This window comes from Calidris pugnax, unplaced genomic scaffold (assembly GCF_001431845.1).
Source record: "Calidris pugnax isolate Ruff unplaced genomic scaffold, ASM143184v1 scaffold69, whole genome shotgun sequence".
Classification (NCBI taxonomy): Eukaryota; Metazoa; Chordata; class Aves; order Charadriiformes; family Scolopacidae; genus Calidris; species Calidris pugnax.
The window spans coordinates 1573775-1595494 of NW_015090859.1; the positions used below are offsets into that span (position 1 = coordinate 1573775).

Consider the following 21720-nt stretch of genomic DNA (forward strand, 5'->3'; position numbering starts at 1 on the left):
TATGATTGGTAAGTAAGCAGGCTGTATATACTTTTCTAGTAGGATTCTTGTAAATTGTTTAGTGAAACTTTTTTGGTATTTTAATTTATTTCCATACCAAATTTCTTTTCCTTTCTGGCTCTGTTTTCTGATTATACCATGGCTCATCACGAAACGGTTCACTCTGCCAGACGTACTTCAGGACAGTATTTATTAGTGCTTTACTGATGAGAATGCAGAGGTATACAATAAGGAATACATTCATTGAAAAAAAAAAAAAAAAAAAAAAGGGCAAAATAAAAATCCATTAGCATATTAACTACATGGTTTATTAAAAAATGTTATGCATGTGCTTCAGCCTAACATTTTGCAAGTCTAACAATGCTACGATGTTAAGTAACTTCTCCACAGTGTTTTCCCAATGAAGAAAAATATTTCTGAGGATCATTTTCTATTTATAATATTAAATGCTATAGTATAGTTGTTTCAAAAATATGCGTGACACATTACCAAGCCTAGTACACTAGTGGAAACAATAGCACGGATGGATTCATAACAGAATAACCAGGCTGGTATCTGCTGACCTTCTTATGCCATTTCCCTGAACCAATATGAAAATACTGAAATAAGTACTTTTATTGAAATATAAATCTATTGAGAACATTTTGCTATGTAGCTGTAATGCTTTAACTCTTCCTAGACAGATCTAAAAAAAGAAAGAGCAAGAAAACTTCACATTTAAAATTATATTTAGATTAATGATAGGAATGAAGTAAAAGCCATGAGTTTTACATCAATAACAACAGAAAGAGATATATCATCATTGCTCAGTCACTGCGTAAGAGGAAGTCTGTCAGCCGGTCTGTCCATCTTGCCTTAATCAATAATATACTTTTTTTTTTTCCACAAGATTGGACATCTTACTCAGAGCTGATGATTTCAGATAGTGGAGCAGAACTAGAAAATAATCTTAATTTTAGAAAAGTAAGCAATCAATGCCAGCTCATCTCTTGAGGATAGCAGTGTCTTCCTTTCCCATCATCTATGCCTGTATAGAACTTTTAATTTTAGCTATACCATGGAAAACATGCCACAGATGGGTTTTGTGTTACTGCAGTTGATCCAAAGTCAAGTGCATCAATAGTTATTTTTTTCTGAATTCAAGACCGAATTGCAAGAAAAAGGGATGTTAGGATATTGAAGTACACAGTCTCGGAAAAGTGTCAGTAGGTGTACTCAAACCAGTGAAAGGAAAATCTTCTGGAACAGCAGCAAAAGGCATCATATCTTATAAAGGTAAGAATTAAATTAAGGTTGTTTTTTTTTTAACACTCAACATTTGATAATTATTCAGTACAGAGAATATCATTTATATGTCATTATATGACTCATTTGTAAATAAAAAAAAATGATACACACAAAAAAGCAAATTTTAAGTCCCTCTATCTCTTCTTTAATTTAAATCAATGCAAGATACGCTTCTATCAAGAAAAAAAAAATCCCGTTTTTGTCACCATTCAAGCATGCAGTTTTCCACACCCTCCCAAAAAAATTAGAATTTTTACTTTTCTACAGCAGATCGCTTCTGTGATTTTGCCTGGTAATTTAATGCCATCTTAGTTTCCATGCCAGTGTAGATAGCAACACCTGAAATCAGACAACTTATTTTACTAAAGATTGCACAATATAGTAACGTAATAAAAGCACAATTCACTAGATATTCTAGTCACTATTCACTAGATATTCTGTCATTTCTTTAATTCCCTGTAGTCTGAAGAAAAAGAACAAAGATTTGGACGATACTCAAAAACTAGAAATGACTTTAATAGCTTGGTTCTTAGATGGAAATTTTAAGCAGCATTTTATCCCATTCCAGAGTCACAGTTCCCAATTGCTAAGACTTGCTGCGCATTAAAGCCAAACCAAAGCCGGGTTTTGAATATATCCCCTTGAGTTTTTAAGTGGGTTTTTTTTTCCTTTAATTTAAGAATCGTGTCATACATTGTAAGAGAAAATCCAGGTAGGGCTAAACTACAAGATACATCTAAGGAGAATAAAAGGCAGCGACTGATTTTGCTTGCTTCAGGAAAATCTAATAATTCATGAAAACAGTGATCTTTTATATTACCAATTTATTGCTGATAACAGAGATTGAGTGGCTAAACTTCAGAAGATTAAATACAACAACTGAAAGAAGCTGCAAACAAGATGATGGATTTTAAGTACTTGTTAAACCACTGCACCTGTACATTGTTAAAATAAAATAATATAGCTTATGGATTGTGCTGGGGTAATGGCAAACACTCTATGTGTTAGGCACAGCAGAAACAGCCATTCACATTAGGAACATCTCTGCCCGATATACAAGTTAATAGAAATATTTAAACCATCCTCTGAAGTTTACAGAAATACTTACTACAAAACTAATTATATTAGTTTATCTATTTTAGATTACAATTAAAAGCAAAGATAGCAAGTTTAAATTATAATACTTTTTATGCTCTTTTTGGAGAGAAATTTGCAAGATTTTTGGTATTTTAGGCTAAGTGGTTCCCAGCTATCTATGATCTTTCTTGGGAGCAGGGAAGTTTTAAATGACACAGCAAGTTTAAATCATACATACTTTTTATGCTCTTTTTGGAGAAAAATTTGCAAGATTTTGAGTATTTTAGGCTAAGTGGTTCCCAGCTATCTATGATCTTTCTTGGGAGCAGGGAAGTTTTAAATGATAGAGGATGACTTGTATCCTTGACCTTTTTGTCACCAAAGAGTGACTTGTAACAACAGAACTATGACTCCCACTAGACTTTCTTGAAGAATTTCCAAAAAACATATGTCAGTTTGTGCTTCCCATTTCTACTAAAATATTCAAAATATTTCATGAACAAAGACAATTCATATACACAAAATAATAATAAATAATTTTGATCAGGAACTGTTTAAGTAGTTTGGTGGGTTTTTTTATAGGCCATATTTCTATATGGGTGGGTTATCTGTCTGTTCTGAAAAATAAACAAAAGAGATTTCCCATTTTTTAACACTATGATCTTTCTTGGGAGCAGGGAAGTTTTAAATGATAGAGGATGACTTGTATCCTTGACCTTTTTGTCACCAGCAAAGAGTGACTTGTAACAACAGAATTACAACTCCCACTAGACTTTCTTGAAGAATTTCCAAAAAACATATGTCAGTTTGTGCTTCCCATTTCTACTAAAATATTCAAAATATTTCATGAACAAAGACAATTCATATACACAAAATAATAATAAATAATTTTGATCAGGAACTGTTTAAGTAGTTTGGTGGGTTTTTTTATAGGCCATATTTCTATATGGGTGGGTTATCTGTCTGTTCTGAAAAATAAACAAAAGAGATTTCCCATTTTTTAACAGCTCATTAGCTGCTTTGGGACAACAACATTAATTCATAGGGCTTGTTCAAAAGCCATATATTTGCATGAAGAATTTGAGTCACCTTCACTAATCCTGGAAGACTAAACTAGAAAATTGCCTCCCAAAAATCTCTCCAGTCATTGTACACCACAATAACAGTTACTTTACTGCAATTATAGCAACAGTAAACCTTATTAAAAAGTTGTAAATCAAGTGATTCAATAGAAATCATATGGTCAGTAGCAACTGTAGGGTTGTAACCTTGTTTGATGCTTGCTTATTACTTCAGGGTCCCTTTAAATAATCAACAGAAATATTTACCAAAGATTTTTTCTGTATTCTTTAAAGTGGCTCCTCTAAGAAGCAGATTTTCCGATCCTAATGGCCTGCAAAAGATAAGTATTACGCAAAGAGTGACTTGTAACAACAGAATTACAACTCCCACTAGACTTTCTTGAAGAATTTCCAAAAAACATATGTCAGTTTGTGCTTCCCATTTCTACTAAAATATTCAAAATATTTCATGAACAAAGACAATTCATATACACAAAATAATAATAAATAATTTTGATCAGGAACTGTTTAAGTAGTTTGGTGGGTTTTTTTATAGGCCATATTTCTATATGGGTGGGTTATCTGTCTGTTCTGAAAAATAAACAAAAGAGATTTCCCATTTTTTAACAGCTCATTAGCTGCTTTGGAACAACAACATTAATTCATAGGGCTTGTTCAAAAGCCATATATTTGCATGAAGAATTTGAGTCACCTTCACTAATCCTGAAAGACTAAACTAGAAAATTGCCTCCCAAAAATCTCTCTAGTCATTGTACACCACAATAACAGTTACTTTACTGCAATTATAGCAACAGTAAACTTTAAAAAAAAAGTTGTAAATCAAGTGATTCAATAGAAATCATACGCTCAGTAGCAACTGTAGGGTTGTAGTGCTCGCTTATTACTTCGGGGTCCATTTAAATAATCAATAGAAATATTTACCAAAGATTTTTTCTGTATTCTTTAAAGTGGCTCCTCTAAGAAGCAGATTTTCCGATCCTAATGGCCTGCAAAAGATAAGTATTCCGAGATATTTAGAGAGAAACAGCAGACCTGGTGGAAGCCACATAAAAAAGGCTATTAGTTTTACTCAAATATTTTATTTTGTGTAACAAAATTACTAAGCAGAATTTAAAGCTTCTAAGTAAAATTAAACAAATGAATAAACAGATGCCTAAAATTAAGCTTATAATTTCACAATCTAAGTCTTAAACCAATACATCTAAAATCCGTATCTGCAGGTACCACATACCTAAATACTCATCATCCGATGAGTACTTATTTTTATTTAGGTTTATATAATCTATAGTGGCTTGTATGTTAGAATTACTTATTATGGACAACAGATTCTTCTATTTTATTTTAAGTAAAAATGGTATATAAGATACTGTTTGATACTTACTGTATGCTTTTCAAACCATAAAGATCAATATAGGTAAAAAAAATTAATAAGTAGGGGAAATTAACGCAAGGATCCCCACGCAGTTTAAAATAATGCTTTTCGAGCGTGATACGTAATATAAACCACTGTATCAGTGCAAGTATAAGTGTGTAAGCGACTACTTTATAGACAGTCAGAATGCAGAACTGTCACACTCTATTTATACAGCAATGGAAAAAAAAAAAAGCCAAAATGCAAGTATAAGTGTATAAGTGACTACTTTATAGACAGTCAGAATGCAGAACTGTCACACTCTATTTATACAGCAATGGAAAAAAAAAAAGCCCAAACCAAATTGAATACAAAACGAATTTCCTTGGACGATATCTTTTTGAGCACACGCAACATTGTAGACATTTTAGACAAACGTACAAATACCCTTAGTAAAACTAAACATGATGATTGGGCAAGCTCAGTCTCCTCTGAGATGAAGAAAAAAGTGAGAGACATACATAAGTGATACCATTCATACTGTTTGGTGTAGTACTGAGACCCCACGCTAATGGGGCAGTATTATCAAAGTACCGTCTAAATTCAATAAACGTAATTTACAAACTAAATACATATCAAATGAAAAATGAAGTTGAATAAAGACATAAATTAAGAGAAATATAACTAGAAGATGAAATATTTATGATAATGAAATTACAGTCTGTGAATGAGAAAAATAGTCTATCAGTAAGACAAGGTAGCACAATGTTGGTGAAACAAAGGCAATTCTCATTATTGATACTTATTCAATTCTAAAAATCATGAAATGAGTAGAAACCCTGGATTTTCCCTACCTTGCAGTAGGCTCATTCCTATCATGGTAAACATTTATTCGACCAACAAATCTGCAAAGGAAACACACATGCAGTTTAACAGCACTACTATTTTGTGTATTTTTATGTATGTATGTCCTGGTATTACAGTTTTTTGAATGTAAGTCACAAGGACAGATACACAGATGCATATGTAAAACACATAAATATTTTAAAAAGTAAACTACTCTCACTTTTAAAATCTTTAAAAAGTATATGTGAGAATAGATTATTTGAGAAGAATTCTATATTAAATATTTATTACAGTGAGCAAACAGCTTCCAATTGAACATGCTTTGATTATCCAGGAAGTAAACAAGACTAGAGATACATATGGATGTATTTAAAACACGTAGATAAAAAACACACAGAACAGGAAGCCAGTGTAAAGTTTGCATACAAAAAGATATAAAAGATTATAGAATTCTGTCTAAATCTTCTAATTACACAAGAAATCTTATTCTTTATGCTACCTGAGATAAGTAACAGTGTGATTACTATCCTTTAAAAAACTTAAGGCCTACAACTAAGTTAAAAACAAAACAAAAACATAAAGCCAATAAGCAACTTTCCCTCTGAATATCTCCAAGTACATTTTATGTCTATTTGGCGGATTGATACTGGATAGCAACTAAGCACCCATGAGCCTCTCACTCAGTCGTCCCCTCCAAGCAGGACAGGGGAGGACTGGAAGGGCAAAAGTGAGACGACAGTTTAATAAATAAAGGAAAAAAACCAAACAAACAAGCGATGCAGAGACAACCACTCACCACCTCCCATAAGCAGACTGATGCAGAGCCAGGAAAGACTACCCCCTTTTGACTATCCCCAGTTTTATTGCTGAGCATGACATTACATGGCAGGGAATATCCCCTCTGGTCAACTGAAGTCAGCTGTCCTGGCTGTGTCAGCTCCCAGTCTCTTGCTTACCCCCAGCCTATTGCTGGGGGGGGAAGAGTGAGAAACAGAGAAAGCCTTGACACTGTGCAAGCACTGCTCAGCAATAACTATAACATCCTGTGTTATCAACACTGTTTTCGTTACAAATCAAAAACACTACACCACATGGGATGCTAAGGAGAAGATTAACCCCATTCCAGCCAGATTCAGTACACTGTATTTGCAATACCACTGTCAAAACAGGTAACCTCAAACCAAAAGGGATTAAGCCAGACATTAGCATTCTGGATGGCAAAGGGAACTGTGGGGAGTTGTTGGGTCCACTCCCCTGACTATGTGCCTTTGGAAAGAAAGATCCACCACTGCGGTTTGTTGAGCTGGAGCAGACCAGTGAACTACCCGAAGGAAAGGAGCATGTATAAAAGACTAACCTGACTTTAAGCTCACTCTGGGGCCCACTCTAACCAGCCAGATGCAGCCAGTATCTTTTCATTATGATACTCTTACAATTTATTCTTTGGGTACCTTAAATGAAACAGGTAAGAATTATTTTCTTACTTATAAAGGTCAGGCTGAGGTTGTTCACATTCAATGGTAGCATGTAGTGCATCGATTTCTTGTTCATTGCGAAATGCCTTCGTATCTTGAACAGCATAGTAAGTCTGGATATATAAGAAGGGGTAAATAAAATTTAAAAAAAGTAAGGATAGATACATAAGGCATTAATACACAACAGTTCATCATGAAATAGATTTATTATCCTTTACATAGCTCAAATAAGATGCATCTTTAAATGCTCCTGATTGGGCATCTTTTTACATTATATGCAAGTACTTTGTAGTGTACTCAAAATCAGGTCACCATGAAAGCATTTAAGTACATTTAGTACTGGGCACACACAAAATCACAAATAAATGTTTTAAAACTTTCCATAAAATGATAATACTTTAAGAAACATGAAGTCAACTCGCACAAATAGTGCACACGCTAGTGTATCTGCCCACACGTACAAGCACAAAGTAAAAATTAAATGCAAAATTTGCCTTAAGAAGAAAATGTAGAACATTTTATTACTTTGTGACTAGATTCACCATCCAAACTAGCTGTTGTAACAAAACATGTTCCATCTTCTCTACTACTTGATAGAAATATTAAGTCACATGGGAATGGTTCATCTTCTTTCACCATTACAATATCTCCAACCTAGGGAAAAAACACAACAAAATAAAATGCATTTATCATTTAAGCAGCAGCCCAGATTTCAGACTTAAAACCTAGGTTCACTCAAATATCTTGAAAATGTATCATTTTTTTATTTACACCAGGATTTTACCACAGGAGTAAAAACTACAGAAAAACTCTAACTCTCTGAAAAACTGTATTACACCTCATGGAAAGACTGAGGCCTACTGTGTATTACCTTTTCTCTCAGGATAATGACAAAATGTTAATCTGCTAAGAAAACAAAAATACAACAAAAAACACTCAGAAAAAAAAAGGCATAAATTAATTTCTGAACATAACCTTCGAAATACCAGGAAGGGAATGTAGCAGCATTCAGAAGGCCAATGAAGACACTGGGATTTGAGGGGTAATGAAGAAAGTATTCTGAATGTGTTCTGTATCTATGTATACTTATATATGTGTTTTATACATAGGACAAATCAGTAGCATTAACTATCATCATCAGGCTTAAATAAATTATTAATGTGCATAACCACAGAGGACTGAAAATAGAGAAAAGACAAAAGACAAATTATGAGTGAAATTTGAAGATAAAAAAATGAAAAATGAAAAGAACAGCTATGAGAGGAGTTAACAAAGCAAAGATAAAGCAGAAACATATCTAGCTTCTAAAAATACTTTATTCAGAGGCATTGAATTACATTAAAAATTAGTATATTGTAGATCTAATCTCCATCAAATGTATTACATGCTACAGCATTATCACACTACAGTTTTGTATAATTTGCTTTACAAGAAGCATGAAGTAAAGTCCAACTCCTAAAATTTTTTAAGTTATAGTTACTTACTCTTAATTTTCGGCTTTGCTTTCTAACCAGTTTACCATGTTGAATGAAATGAACAGGGCATTGGTTCATTGCATTGTCAGCTTTATGTCGAAGCCAATCTTCATAACCCTAGAAAACAGTGAAATGGAATGACACACTGATGCACATTTGGCTAACACAAAACAGCTCTACCTTGCAACCAAAATTCTAAAAATTATCCTGGATCAAGATAAGGGAAAATAAGAGAATATTCTCACTAGAATAAATGAAATTGTGATATATGTCAGTAATACAGTCAAGTTGCACATAAATGAAAAATGCATTCAAGGTTATAATTAGTGAACAAAATTATATATTTTGATGAATAGGGATGTTTACAATGTGTAGAAAAACTTCTGGTGTTTAAGCAATCATCTCTTCCCCATGCTCTATTGACTCTCGAGTAAGTGTAAAGTACTTATGGAAGTGATTGCTGAGAAGATAAAAATGCAGAAAATGGATTTTGGAAGACTGGGACTCCATACTGAAAGCTGGTAAGGTGACAACATGGCTGAAGGTGGTCATATTTCCTGACTGACATACAATTATGTCAAACTTTTTAACCGCATATACAATATATATAGTCCTGAGGAATTTCGTTTCAAGAGACTTTGCAGAGTAACCTATTTTGATTGCTCAATTATCCCATGAATTTGTGCTTTATACAAATAAACAAAGTAAGGACAAGGAAACTGCAACCTTCCATTCAAAAGGTCCAATGGTTAAGAGACAGAAAACACCACATGGTATTTTTACACCTAACTCTTGAGTACATTTGAGAATTCAATGAAGAACAAAGTATCACTACCTAGAATGTTCTCAAAGACAATCTGAGACCACAGAGTCTTTATAACTACAGCGTAATATATTTCCAGGGACTGGTACAGCTCCTTAAGCAGGTCCCAAAGTCTACAACAATTGTCAGAAGAAAGACTCAAAGAGACAGGCACAGTATGTCATAATCTAGACAGTAAGACTCCAAAGCATAACCTTTAAAATCTTAAGAGTGGGAAACCCACACCTAAAATACTAGCTATCGCATGTATCACAACTTTCGCTCACCAGCAAGAGCTGAATTCTACTATAGAATATATTGAGTTGTTCATAGTTAGCGCTATAAAGAAATGGAAACACTGTTCTCCGTAGTTTCTTTTAGAACTAATGAAAGAAAAGTCTGCATTTAGCATAAAGACTGTGAAGGTACTCAGTTATCCTAATAAGGGACAATCAAAATTACTGTCTGTTCTGGGTCTGGCTGGGATGAGGTTAACTTTCTTCCCAGCAGTGCATATGCTGCTGTTCTTTGTACTTGGGGGTAAACCAGTGTCGGTTGCACTCCAGTGTTTCAGCTACTGCTGAAACTGTACAAAACAGTACAAAGCTGTACTTTGCACAGCATCAAGGCTTTCTCTCCAACCTTCCACCACGCCCAATAAAGGCCAGTAGGCTGGGGACAGGTAAGGGGCTGGGTGGCAGACCTAAACTGACCAAGGGGATATTCCACACCGTATGACATTGTGCTCACCCAGCAAAGCTCAGGGAAAGCAGGCAGAAGAGGGTCATTTGTGGTGATGGCATTTGTCCTCCTAACTCCACATTACATATACTGAGGCCCTGCTTCCCAGGAAGTGGCTGGACAGCTGCTTGACAATGGGAAGCAGCGAATGAATTCCATGCTTTGCTTGGCTCATGTGCATACCTGTTTCTTTCCTTATCAAAGTGTCACTAACACCATACATGAATCTCTTCACCTTCCCTCTATTTTCCACTGGGACAGGGAGTGAGCGAGAGGCTGGGTGTCTGTCTGCTGGCCAGGGTCAACACACCACATCCCCCTTTGTGTTAGTCATCATTTTAATCATTGCAGCCCATCACACATGTAAGAAATAGATTCCCTCTGAGTTGTGGGCTATAATGAGGAGCACTCTTTCAAAATTCAACGCAATCATTCTTCAGGCATTGCCCTAAGACAGTCTAACACAAAAAAGTCTGTGAAAATTGAAATGCAATACAAATAATAACGTTCTCTTTAGTGTTATTTTTTCTCACTAAATTACTCACCTGTTTGATAGCAGTTACAGTGATGACAAACAAAAGTGGAAGTCCACTTGTAACTGGACTAGTAGGTGTATCAATAATTAACTGCAACAAAAGGAACAAATATTTTCTGGTCATATTTTTGTGAATGTAAGCAATCAATTTTTCAGGCAAGATTGTTTCAGGTAATCATTTTTCACCAATATGTTAAAAAGCACCAAGCAACTTAAATTAAAAATAACAGTGCTTTAATACAATTTTACGAATAGATATGATACCAACAAAATTTGAAAAGATACAATACTGTATTTAAATCACATTAACATTCAGATATTAATGCTAACAAAATTTGAAAAGGAACTATATGCTATGAGAAGATACAATACTGTACTTAAATCACATTAACATTCAGATATTAATGCCTAGTAAATATATTTGCTTGCAAGAGTTTAACTAAGTGCCAGGCTGGAAAACTGCAGCTTTGGAGGCAAAATTACTGAACAGCATCAGAAATTAGCATGGCGCTATTTTTACATGTTATACAATACAGCTGCTCTTATCCATGCAAGGAGTAAATCCTGAAATAATTGAGCTGTGGCTTCTGCAATTATAAACAAAGAGGTAGAACCCAGGGAGGGAGTTCAAATGATAAGAAAATCTAAACCATCCTGGGAATCTGCATAGCTTTTCTTTCTACACAATCTGGTGAGCAAATACAGCTTTTCACTTAACTTAGTAAGATTTTTACTCTTTAACAGATCTACGTGATTGTGAAAGGTTCAGAACAAAGACACCTAGAAAGCAGCAAACTAGTTATCTGAGGTAGTAATTAAAAAACCAAATATTTATTTATGTACTGCCCTAATCACGCATGGTGTAAGCACCTTTATTTCAGTTTCTTTACAGGCTTTGATGTCAGTGCAGTTTGAAAATTTCTGCCAAGATATCATTCTGCTATTAAAAATACATCTTTAGCAAGACCAACAAACGTTTATCATCAACATAATTTATAACAATGACTTTACTGATGTGGATGTTTATTACAAAATAACAATAAAAATGTCACTTGCTCTTTTCAATTTAATTAAAGATGTCTTGCTATCAAACCAGTGATGGTGTCAATTTCTCTTCAGTTTAGACTCGTGTTTACAAGACAGAAATGAAATAGAACTCCTTTTGTCACACCATCAGTGTAAAAGGCTGTCCAGGCTCAACCATTTACCTCCTCATCAAAATCACCGCATTTTTAAACCTTTGTCAACTTCTTTTTTTTTTAGTAAGAGTCCAGAAGTGTACTGAAAAATGGGGATAGCTTACCTGAACAAGGAAAATGATGAGAAAATAGAAGTTAGCTATTCTTCTGAATTGCTCAAACAAATTTTTTGGTATAAAGTTCCAAAACGTGTACTGAAAACAAATGCACAGATTATCAGTGTTTGTGAGAGAACTGTTACATGCATTCTATGTTCTGAAAAATCAAACAAATTCATAATTATACAAGAAGTAAGAGTATTTCTGTTTAATATTTTACTGAAATAGAATTTTAAATTGGCAATCATGTAGTCATAGAATCATATCAATTTCCTGAACTGTGATAATCTTGGTATGAGGGACTAACATAATTTTTGACTAGCAACATTGCTAGTTTTCCATTCAGAGAGTTAGTTACAGAACAGTCTATTTAAAGCCATCAATGGACTTTAAAAACATCTTAGTCACTTCAAACAGCACTTTTAATTCACTTCCATTCTGTATGCATGGCCTGTGAAGGTAGGTGGCACTCTAAGAGTTAACTATGCAGTCATAGCAAGTTGACCAAATAAAAGTTGTCACTCCCTCTTCTGTTCCTCTGCTTAGGCACAAACACACTCCTCAAAATAAACTATAGCAGTGAATAAGAGTAAATGGCTCCATATTCCTCTACTGATCTTACAAACTATCTAAAGATTAATAAAATTACATAAGAAACAGTATATACAAGTGCCAACAGAAAAAGCAAAAAACCTCAAAGGAAAAAAGTCATATAAAAGCAAGAGAGAGAACACCTTATGTCATCTAGCCCCCTCCAATGCTCCTGCACCAGGTTCAACCATGTTCTTTATACACAGCTCACTCTGTAGCTCCCCCAAAAAATGCAACCATTACCTTTGGAACATATGTAAAAATATCAACTGAATGCGTGAAACTGAATTTGTTCAACAAATGTGTAAAAAGGTGTGAAAAATGGCTTGAGAAAACTAACACTTATTGGTATAATCTTATTATCCAAATTATCGTTTGACACGTAATAGAATGACAACTCCAATGTAACTTTCATTTCAAAGACGACAGGCTAAGCAGCTTCTCCTTATTTATCTCCTCTGCTACAAGTGTGCCTTGTCTTTTCTTGCCAGATTACACTGATACTTGCTGATATGCAAATTATGCCATGAGTTAGACATTTTCTGAATTTGGCCCCGAAAGCAAAGACAGCCAGAGACCTATAAGGAAAATACCTCTATTACAACAGCAGATGAAAAGGATTCTCAAGAAGCATGCCTTACTTGTACGTGAAACTCCTATTATGTAGAATAATCTTTTTACCTGCTGGGGCTTAAAGCCTGGAGATGTGTAAGACATAGGAACAAGATGTTCTTTTTACTATCATGTGCCGACAATCAGTATCTATTCTAAATATGCCTTAAGTAAACACCCTGCTTAATAATTATCTCAATATTAAATCACCTGTGAGCAAGCCAGAACTCAGACAGGCATACATGCAATGACTGGAAAGTCAAGTGCTCTTGTCTTGCAATCAGAATACTTCTCATCAGACTGGAATGCTGCTTGCACTCCCTGCTACCCAGCTACTTCTCTTGGAATTTTGAAAGAGAACCGGTTGGACTGGATTATTTTTCCTTGCACAACAGTCCCAATAATTCAAAGCTGCTATTGTGATATAAGACAATGTAGATTGTATTCTACGATAATAATTTTATATTTTCATCATTAACTTTATCAGACAAATAATCTCTGTTTTCTAATCTTAGTAATATCTTTATTAATCTCTGCCTGCTGAGAAAGAAAAATGAACAGAGGTTTCAGTGAAAAACTTTTGTTTACATTTCTGTTTAGCTCTTTTGATAGAACAAGTGTTTTTTCCATGTTAAAGAGATTTTATGACCACTGAAGTCTGATGGTTTATACAAGCTCCCCAAACCACCATTCATAATATGAAACTGTAATCTCTTCTGCAATAACTTTCTGTTTAAACCTCCTAGAGGGTTATTTGAGTAAAAGCGTGATGACAGAATATAGTTGTCAGACTAACTAGTTATTTTTAACATCTGATTGAGGAAGTCAAGTAAATTAGTTAAAACAACAATCTATACAAAGGCTGAATGTTCATCTTTACCCTTAGTATCCGAATCTCCTCATATTCCAACCTCAACTCACTGCTTTCCCTGTCAAGCAGTGATCTTTCCCACAGCTCTACCTTTAGTTGGCAGCTCTTCTTACCTGAATAAATACGAATAACCTGGGAGCAGATCACTTGAGAGCTGTTACTTAAAATGGATGCCTCTTTAACACAGAGAAGTTAAAACTTTATTTACAAACAACCTGACAGACTTTTAGTACTTTATTACTCTGGGTTTCAGACATCCAAAGTGCATCTTTATTCTGCCCATTCTTCTTCAAAGAAGTAACAATTTTTGAAGGAGTTTATGCATGGAAGACAGACCACTAAGATGTCTAGACAGAATCTCTTCCTGCTCCAGCCATCAGTAGCCCAGAGAAGTATCTACAAATGGATAATTAATATTTAACCACCATAATCACTCCCAGGAGAAACAACAGAGTGGCTGCCACTCAGAAGAAGATTTATCTCATGACTGCATTCAAGGCAGTTTCTCTACCCTAGTTAGACAGGAACAAAATAAAAATCTTCAAAGAGAAGACAATAAAAATGAAGATATTAATTTCATCAGATTACTGTTCCCAGATAATCCCACCTCTCCTCTTCAGATAATTTCTAGTCATGCTCTTTGTAAACTCTGAAAAGCAGTTTACATAAATTTAACTACCTTTTTTCACTATAACTCACTTGAAGGAAACAAGGTTATCCAAATAATAGTTACACACTTGGAAGCTTTTAAATTGGGGGAGATTTAACTAATCTTTTCAATTGTTGCAAAAAGACAGGGACCACAGCACATACTTGCCTTTTGCATACAGGAGGTAATACATCAGACAGCAAGTAGTAGTTACATATTCATCCAAGAGATGAACACATTGTGCGAACAGATGCATCTGAAGCACTGTGCAAAGAACTGTAAAATCAGTCTGTCTCAAGTCAAAACAGCATAACTCAAGTAGATTTTCTTCCCATTTATAATCTTAATAGCACCTGCCGTGCTGGTGTATTTCTGTAATCATCTGCTTGGACTACTTATGTGCACCTCTGCACTATTCCCACTCATGCCCCTGCTCCATCTTACCAATTCTCACATCCCTCTTTGCTAATGCTGTGTTGCTTCCAGCTCCAACACCTCCTTGTTAAAGCCAGCCTCATAAATTCAAAAATATAAAATAGGGTCTTCTTAACAATGGTTTAATTTTTTTAAATGTTTTATTTTGACTTTTTCATTTGATATCCGTATGCCAGAATGCTCACGTTTCAGGCTTCTCTTTCCATCCTAAGAGGCAGATATTTTCTTAAGTAAAGGAGTTTCTTAAGTAAACACTTCACAGCAAAAGCTGGAGCTATAAGAAAAAAGCACTCCATATTGCATCGAGTTCTGTCAACATCTCAATTTCTTACAGCTTATTTGTTTTAAACAGTCACCTCACTTCTAATCTGCTCCGATTTCACTCCTTTCCCTCAACCTTTTCCATTGTTTCTTGTAAATGCTTAAAATGCTATTCTGACAAAAACATCTACTTTGCTGCTATCTTGCTATGCTTGTTCTCTTCCCATGTGAAAAACAGAATTCATCTTCAAGATAATAAACCCAGGGAAGAACAGATTAAAAGCTCAATAGTTGCAGTCGCTTCTTTAAGTTTTTCCATGTTTCTCTTTTAACAGATCAAGACACATACACAAAACTTGAGCATGTCCATAGTGATTTTAGTACTTTTAATACACAGATTTTTATAATACTTATCAATTACCAGGAGACAATACATTCTTAAAGCTACGAGCTTTACAACTGGACTGTATGTGTTTGTATATATGTACACATAATATTTTATATATAATAATACCTTATATATTATTACACTATTAAAACAACCTAAGTATTATATGTATTACATATAGTTATCCCCTTCAACAGAACAGTTTAAAAAGGTCTGATCAAAACTTTGACAAATTCTTAATAATTAGCTTTATTTATAAAGATGTTAAAAAAAAATTCAAACACAATTTGTCTAACTACTAGAAAACTGACAGAGAAAACCATAGTAAAGAGTGTGGAAAAGGAAATCAACAATTAGCTGAAATCCTAAGAACTGAGTCAAGAGAATGACTTGTCTATTTTAAGTGACTTGCTTACAACCACATGGGAAGTTTGTAGCAGAACTGATCTATGTTCTTTGATGTATTAAATCAGTCTCAACTCTTCAACTTCAAGCAAAAAACTTCAGAATTCTGTGCTTATATATGACTCAATAAAATTTGTATAGTAATAGCCATGAAATTTTGAAAAACACTTTGCAAAATTTAGGACAATTTGGAATCAATGTAGAAATACACAAAATTACTATATTTTGATGAAAGTATTAACGTGCACACCACCTGCAGTGTTAACCACTCCACTGAGGAAGAGCCCCCTGTTTCCCCACACCACATGATGTTGGGTGGTTCACACGACAGGGATCACTGTAAACTCTGTTATGTGTAGGGCTTTTGGCTTGAGTGTTGTGTTCAGTTTTGGGCCCCTCACTACAGGAAGGACACTGAAGTGCTGAAGCACGTCCAGAGGAGAGCCACCAAGCTAGTGAGGGGTCTAGAGAACAAGTCATACGAGGAGAGCCTGAGGGAACTGGGCATGTTTAGTTTGGAGAAGAGGAGGCTGAGGGGAGACCTCATTGTCCTCTACAACTACCTGAAAGGAGGTTGTAGAGAGGTGGGGGTTGGCCTCTTCTCCCAAGGGAATAATGACAGGACCAGAGGAAACGGTCTAAAATTGCAGCAGGGGAGATTTAGATTAGATATTAGGAAGAATTACTTTACTGAGAGGGTGGTCAGGCACTGGAACAGCCTGCCCAGGGAGGTGGTGGAGTCACCATCCCTGGAGGTATTCAAGATACACGTAGACGTGGCTCTTCAGGGCATGTTCTAGTGCCCGAGATTATTGGTTTGTGGGTGGGTGTGATGTGGTGGGGCGTTGTGTTTTTTGTTTTGTTGGTGGTGGGGTTTTTTTGTTGTTTGTTTGTTTTTTGTGTTTGTTTTTTTTTAAGGTTGGACTCGATCTCAGAGGTCCCTTCCAACCGTGGTGATTCTGTGATTCTGTAAAAGACAACTGTACATTCAGAGAGTGCAAAAATGAAACTGATTTGGGGAAATTAGTTCAAATGGTGCCTACACATTTGAATGAACAAGCATACATAACTGGTCATAGGGCTCCTTAAAAATAGTTGCAGGCAAAACAGGATTTCTACTATAAAGCAAGCAGCCTATCTTTAGTAGTCCTTTTTCAGCAACTCTGAATCTTATCAAATAGGGGCTATACCTCCAGGAACAATTCTGATAAAGACATCTCCCCGAAGCTGGAAGATTATCTTCTTATAATTAGAAAAAGAAAGAAAAAACAAACAAAAAAACAACAGCAAGGATGACTGACTACAGCAGAAGTCACAGAAAGCATTAGGAAAACAGAAGATGTGAGTGAGCAAGCTTCACTTTCTGATATGTACAGTGAGGTGAACTACAGTCCCCAGTGTTGAGTTTGGACCTGCTTGCTTTCCTTCCTTTCTTCTACATCTCTCTCACTGCAGGCAGACTCCATAGTGATACGAAATACTTAACTTAAAGGCTTTGTTAGGTGCAGTACCAGGAGAGAATGGAAGAGTCAGGGGAAGGGTAGCTGGCTTCTCCTGGGAAGACAAGGGAGGCTGCAGAAAGCCTTTGCCCTGGAAATCCCATCCTAGCAGCAGCATCAAGAGCTAACAGCTCTTCTGTGCTCTCTCCAGACACTGGCAGCTGTCCACAGAAGGAAATTGTATTATCATGCCTGGAAGGAAAACTGCACGCTCACGCACTCCCATCCCATCACAGGTATTGCTGCCCCTGAGCTGGCACCAGACAGAGTTCAATTGATTCAGAAGCATTTGAGTTTGCCTGCTGATTATGCTCACTTACTCTTCTTCATTACTAACAGTTCCTGTCCCTTTGACACGGATGGGCAAGCCTGACTATTTAACACTTGCAGTATTGGATCTGACCTTCTGCTTCAGCCAGTATGGCTTGTGAGTCAATGGATTATCTGTGCACAACCTGGGAGCTCCATATTACAGCTGCTTTTAGAGCAGATCAGTATGTACACACTAAAACGCACACACCAATATTCCCTGCACTGGTACCTGTCCCATGCCCCCACATGGCATGCTACACAAATATTTATCAGCTTCACAAATACATGCTCATTCTGGTTCCCACTGTGGGCTCTGGATGCTTTTTTTTGACTTTCAAATGTCATTGCTTAGGGCTGTTTTGGACTCCTCATCTTGAAACTGCTATGGTCCTAGAGAAGGCAGAAAAATCCTTCCAATTATGAAGCATCACCTTGGAGAGGTTTGGGTTCCAAATGGCTCATCTTGGTGGAGGCATTTTAATATTTCCTTAAGCTTCAGTATTAACATTTTTTCTAAAGGTAGCAATGAAATGAGAAATCGGAACCCCTCAGTCCTTGTGTTTTATAATGACACTAAGAGTGAGTGCTGCAGGGAAGAGGTATAGCACAAGGGCATGAATTTCTGCTGGAAGAAAGGAACATTTCAACAACAGCCTCTGAAACATGTCAGAATCACTTAACTTTATTTAACTATTAGTCACTGCAATTGAGATGACTCACAATTAATCAGACTAGCACTGAAGGTAGCTAAGGTCTCCCTTGCAATTTATAGGATTCTCAACAGGCAGCATTATCGTTTCAGGCCATTCTCGTACAAATCAATGTTTGGATCAGTATTTGATGAGAAGTCCCAAGGAAACAAGCAGACAACGGAAGACAGTATTATTTGTGAAACAAAACTGGGAGCACTTCTGGTCCATGAACATAGTTGTACAGCGTTTCAAAACAGGAGTTAATATTAGTACTGTTTTCCCATTGTTCTTTTATAAGAAGAACAGGAATAAAGCTACAGTACAAGTCAGCATTTCATAATTTCATATCATAAATTAATTTGAATGAAATCTCTTTACTTTAGGGCAAGTTCTTCAAGTAACAATGCCACTGTATAAATCCATAGTTTGCCTATACTTGGAATGCTCTGTGCATTTTTCCATCTTAAAAACTCTGCAGCTGGCTTAGGAAAAGGTACAGACCAAACCTGAGCAAAGGCATGAACTAACTTCCACACAAGCAAATATTGAACAGACCACTACTGAGCCTGGAAAGGAATATGGTGGAAGATCACTAACAGAATCAAGGAGATGAACAGGGAATAACAGCTGTTCTCAGATTGAAGAACTCGGAACATGAACTGAAATGAGCAAGCATTTCAAAATGAAGGTTCATAGTTTCTTTTGGCAAACATTCTCCCAGTTTAACTGTGCCCTAACTATGTATTCTGAAAATTTACATGGGCTCAAAAAGTACTGAAGGAAGTCAGAGAGGAGAAATCTATTAAAAACTTATTAAATACAAAATCATCACTTGGCTCAGAATGGCTAAATTACAAATTAGCAAATACTAAGAGAGTATTTGGGGGAAGTATCACTCTATGCTTACTTATTCTTGCTTTCTTCCCTAGGCATCTACTGCTGGTGACAACACACTGTGTCAGATGGACCTTTGGCAATTCTTAGCGGGTCAGGGACATTCACGTATTACTATGCATGTGCAAATACTCTATTTAGTATACTGATTAGGATACTCCTGGCACAAAAACACGAAGCTTGGACCTTAAGGAAGTTTCACATTAAAAAGTTATTTTGTAATTCATCACTCTTTAAAATCCTGTAATCCTGTTTCAGAAGAAGGAAAAAAAGTTGTCTTCCACTAAATTCTGCTAACTGCTACTGCTGTATAGTTTAACTTATTTTCCTTCTGATATAGCACTTTTACTAATCAGTAAAAAATTTCAAATGTGTATAATTTTTTTTTTTAAAAAAAAAGCAAGTTCCCTGCCAATTCAATTACTTTTTCTTTCTTTTCATTTGTAACATTAGGATTTTCTACCAGCTGATATTTTGCTGTACTGCATCACTGTCATATGATAAACTCAATGAAGGGCACACAACAGTTACTTTAAAGGCTAATGCTCTGGGCAGCTGAAGTAGCTAAAAGTTAGATCAACATACGGATCCACCTTACAAAGGTCACTACCTCTAGAACATAAGCAAACTGCATGCACAATCCAAAAGACATAAATTTTTGCTGCTTATTATTTCAACACAGCCTTTTTGTTTGTAATGCATTGTTAAAACTGTAATTGAATTAACACATCACATCAAAGCACTATTTTCGTCTGGCCAAGGTCTATTTAGATATAATTTTTCATGATGAGTGATACGTCATTAAGCAGACAGAACATTTACCACATTCCACAGTGACACTGCAATATACAAGAAATATCCTTCTATACTGGAATCAAATTATCATCTTGCTGACACCAGAAAACCTCTTGTAAAGCACAGTAAAGTTTACCTTTGGACTGAAATAACATGAACCTTAGACTTTTCTAGCTATTTCAAGCTGCCTTCTTTTTTCAGGGCTTACAACAGGACAATTGTTAGTACAGCAGAATACAGATAGTCTAATTGATGAGGTTTTCTCATGGTTTTAAACTACCCTTTTAGAAACTCAGTTCATCTTAAATTGGTCAAATCTGTACTTGGATAATTAGAGTTCCTCATCCTTGAAGAGCAATCATATACTTTCTTATATAAGCATTAAAGACCTATAAAAGCATAGCCAAAAGATGAAGGAAATACCCTTCATGGTTGAGGCAACATTATACAGTGTGCTTGCATGCATGTATCTTTATCTTACTCTAACAATTTTTGATCTTAATTTTGTACATTCGGTCATTTTTCAGGAAGCTTACAGCCGTGTTTCCTAAGCTGTGGTAGGTGTCCCTCAGGCCACTTATGAGTGCTCAAGGACAGAGTGGAAGGCTAAGAGCTAACTAGCTTACAGAACCAGAAGGAATGCAAGTCTAGTCGCAATGCTGCTTTACGCAGGCTGTTTGGGATGGAGCTTGTGAATAACAGAGTTTACTTGAAAGGGACAGTACAGGCAAGACAGCACGGAGAGTTCTCATATAAAGACAACTGTCATTAAAACTGAGCTTTAAGCAGTCTAAGGAACTGTTCAGTATTATAAAGCATTTATGTGAACTCTGTTCCATACTGAAATATCACCACTGTATTTACTTTCACAACTTATTTCATTTTTTTTAAGCGTGACATTTAATCAATAAACAGAAAATTTGAGAATTGTCACTAATAATCTTTTGTTTATGAAAACCTCTTTACAGATACGGTTCACGACTAAAGAGTTTAACATCTAACTGAACATGCTTTATATCTAAATAAAAACAAAGTGAAATCTCTTTCCTGAACTAGTTTAAATCATACATATTCACAAATTGCTGGCAGGGATCCTCAGCTCAATCCAGGTTTAAGTCATACTTAAAAATCTCACTCAGCAAAGCACAGTAACTTGAAACACTAATTTCATCATCACAAAAAGATGTAAAACATCTTGCAGAGTTGAGTAGGACGCTTTTATTTCAAAAAGTATCAGTAGTAACTTCAATGGCTTTATTTATGTCCCAGATGAGATTTATGAGATAAAAAAGAGCTATTCTTTTGAATTCATAATTGGTTAAAGGTGTGTACTCATGAAGATTAAAAT

The 21720-nt window shown here is 35.5% G+C and overlaps 1 protein-coding gene across 1 annotated transcript in view; it reads right to left on the reverse strand.

Moving 5' to 3' along the window:
• The window catches only part of ATP11A (ATPase, class VI, type 11A), a 61374-nt gene that overhangs the window by 38784 nt on the left and 870 nt on the right, over window positions 1-21720 (reverse strand). The window contains exons 2-10 of the mRNA XM_014944082.1: window positions 11975-12064; window positions 10682-10762; window positions 8603-8710; window positions 7644-7772; window positions 7128-7231; window positions 5652-5702; window positions 4368-4432; window positions 1545-1626; window positions 98-248 (exon numbers count right to left, since the gene is read on the reverse strand). Of these exons, the coding sequence (XP_014799568.1) occupies window positions 98-248; window positions 1545-1626; window positions 4368-4432; window positions 5652-5702; window positions 7128-7231; window positions 7644-7772; window positions 8603-8710; window positions 10682-10762; window positions 11975-12064 (861 nt within the window). The remainder of the gene's footprint in view (window positions 1-97; window positions 249-1544; window positions 1627-4367; window positions 4433-5651; window positions 5703-7127; window positions 7232-7643; window positions 7773-8602; window positions 8711-10681; window positions 10763-11974; window positions 12065-21720) is intronic.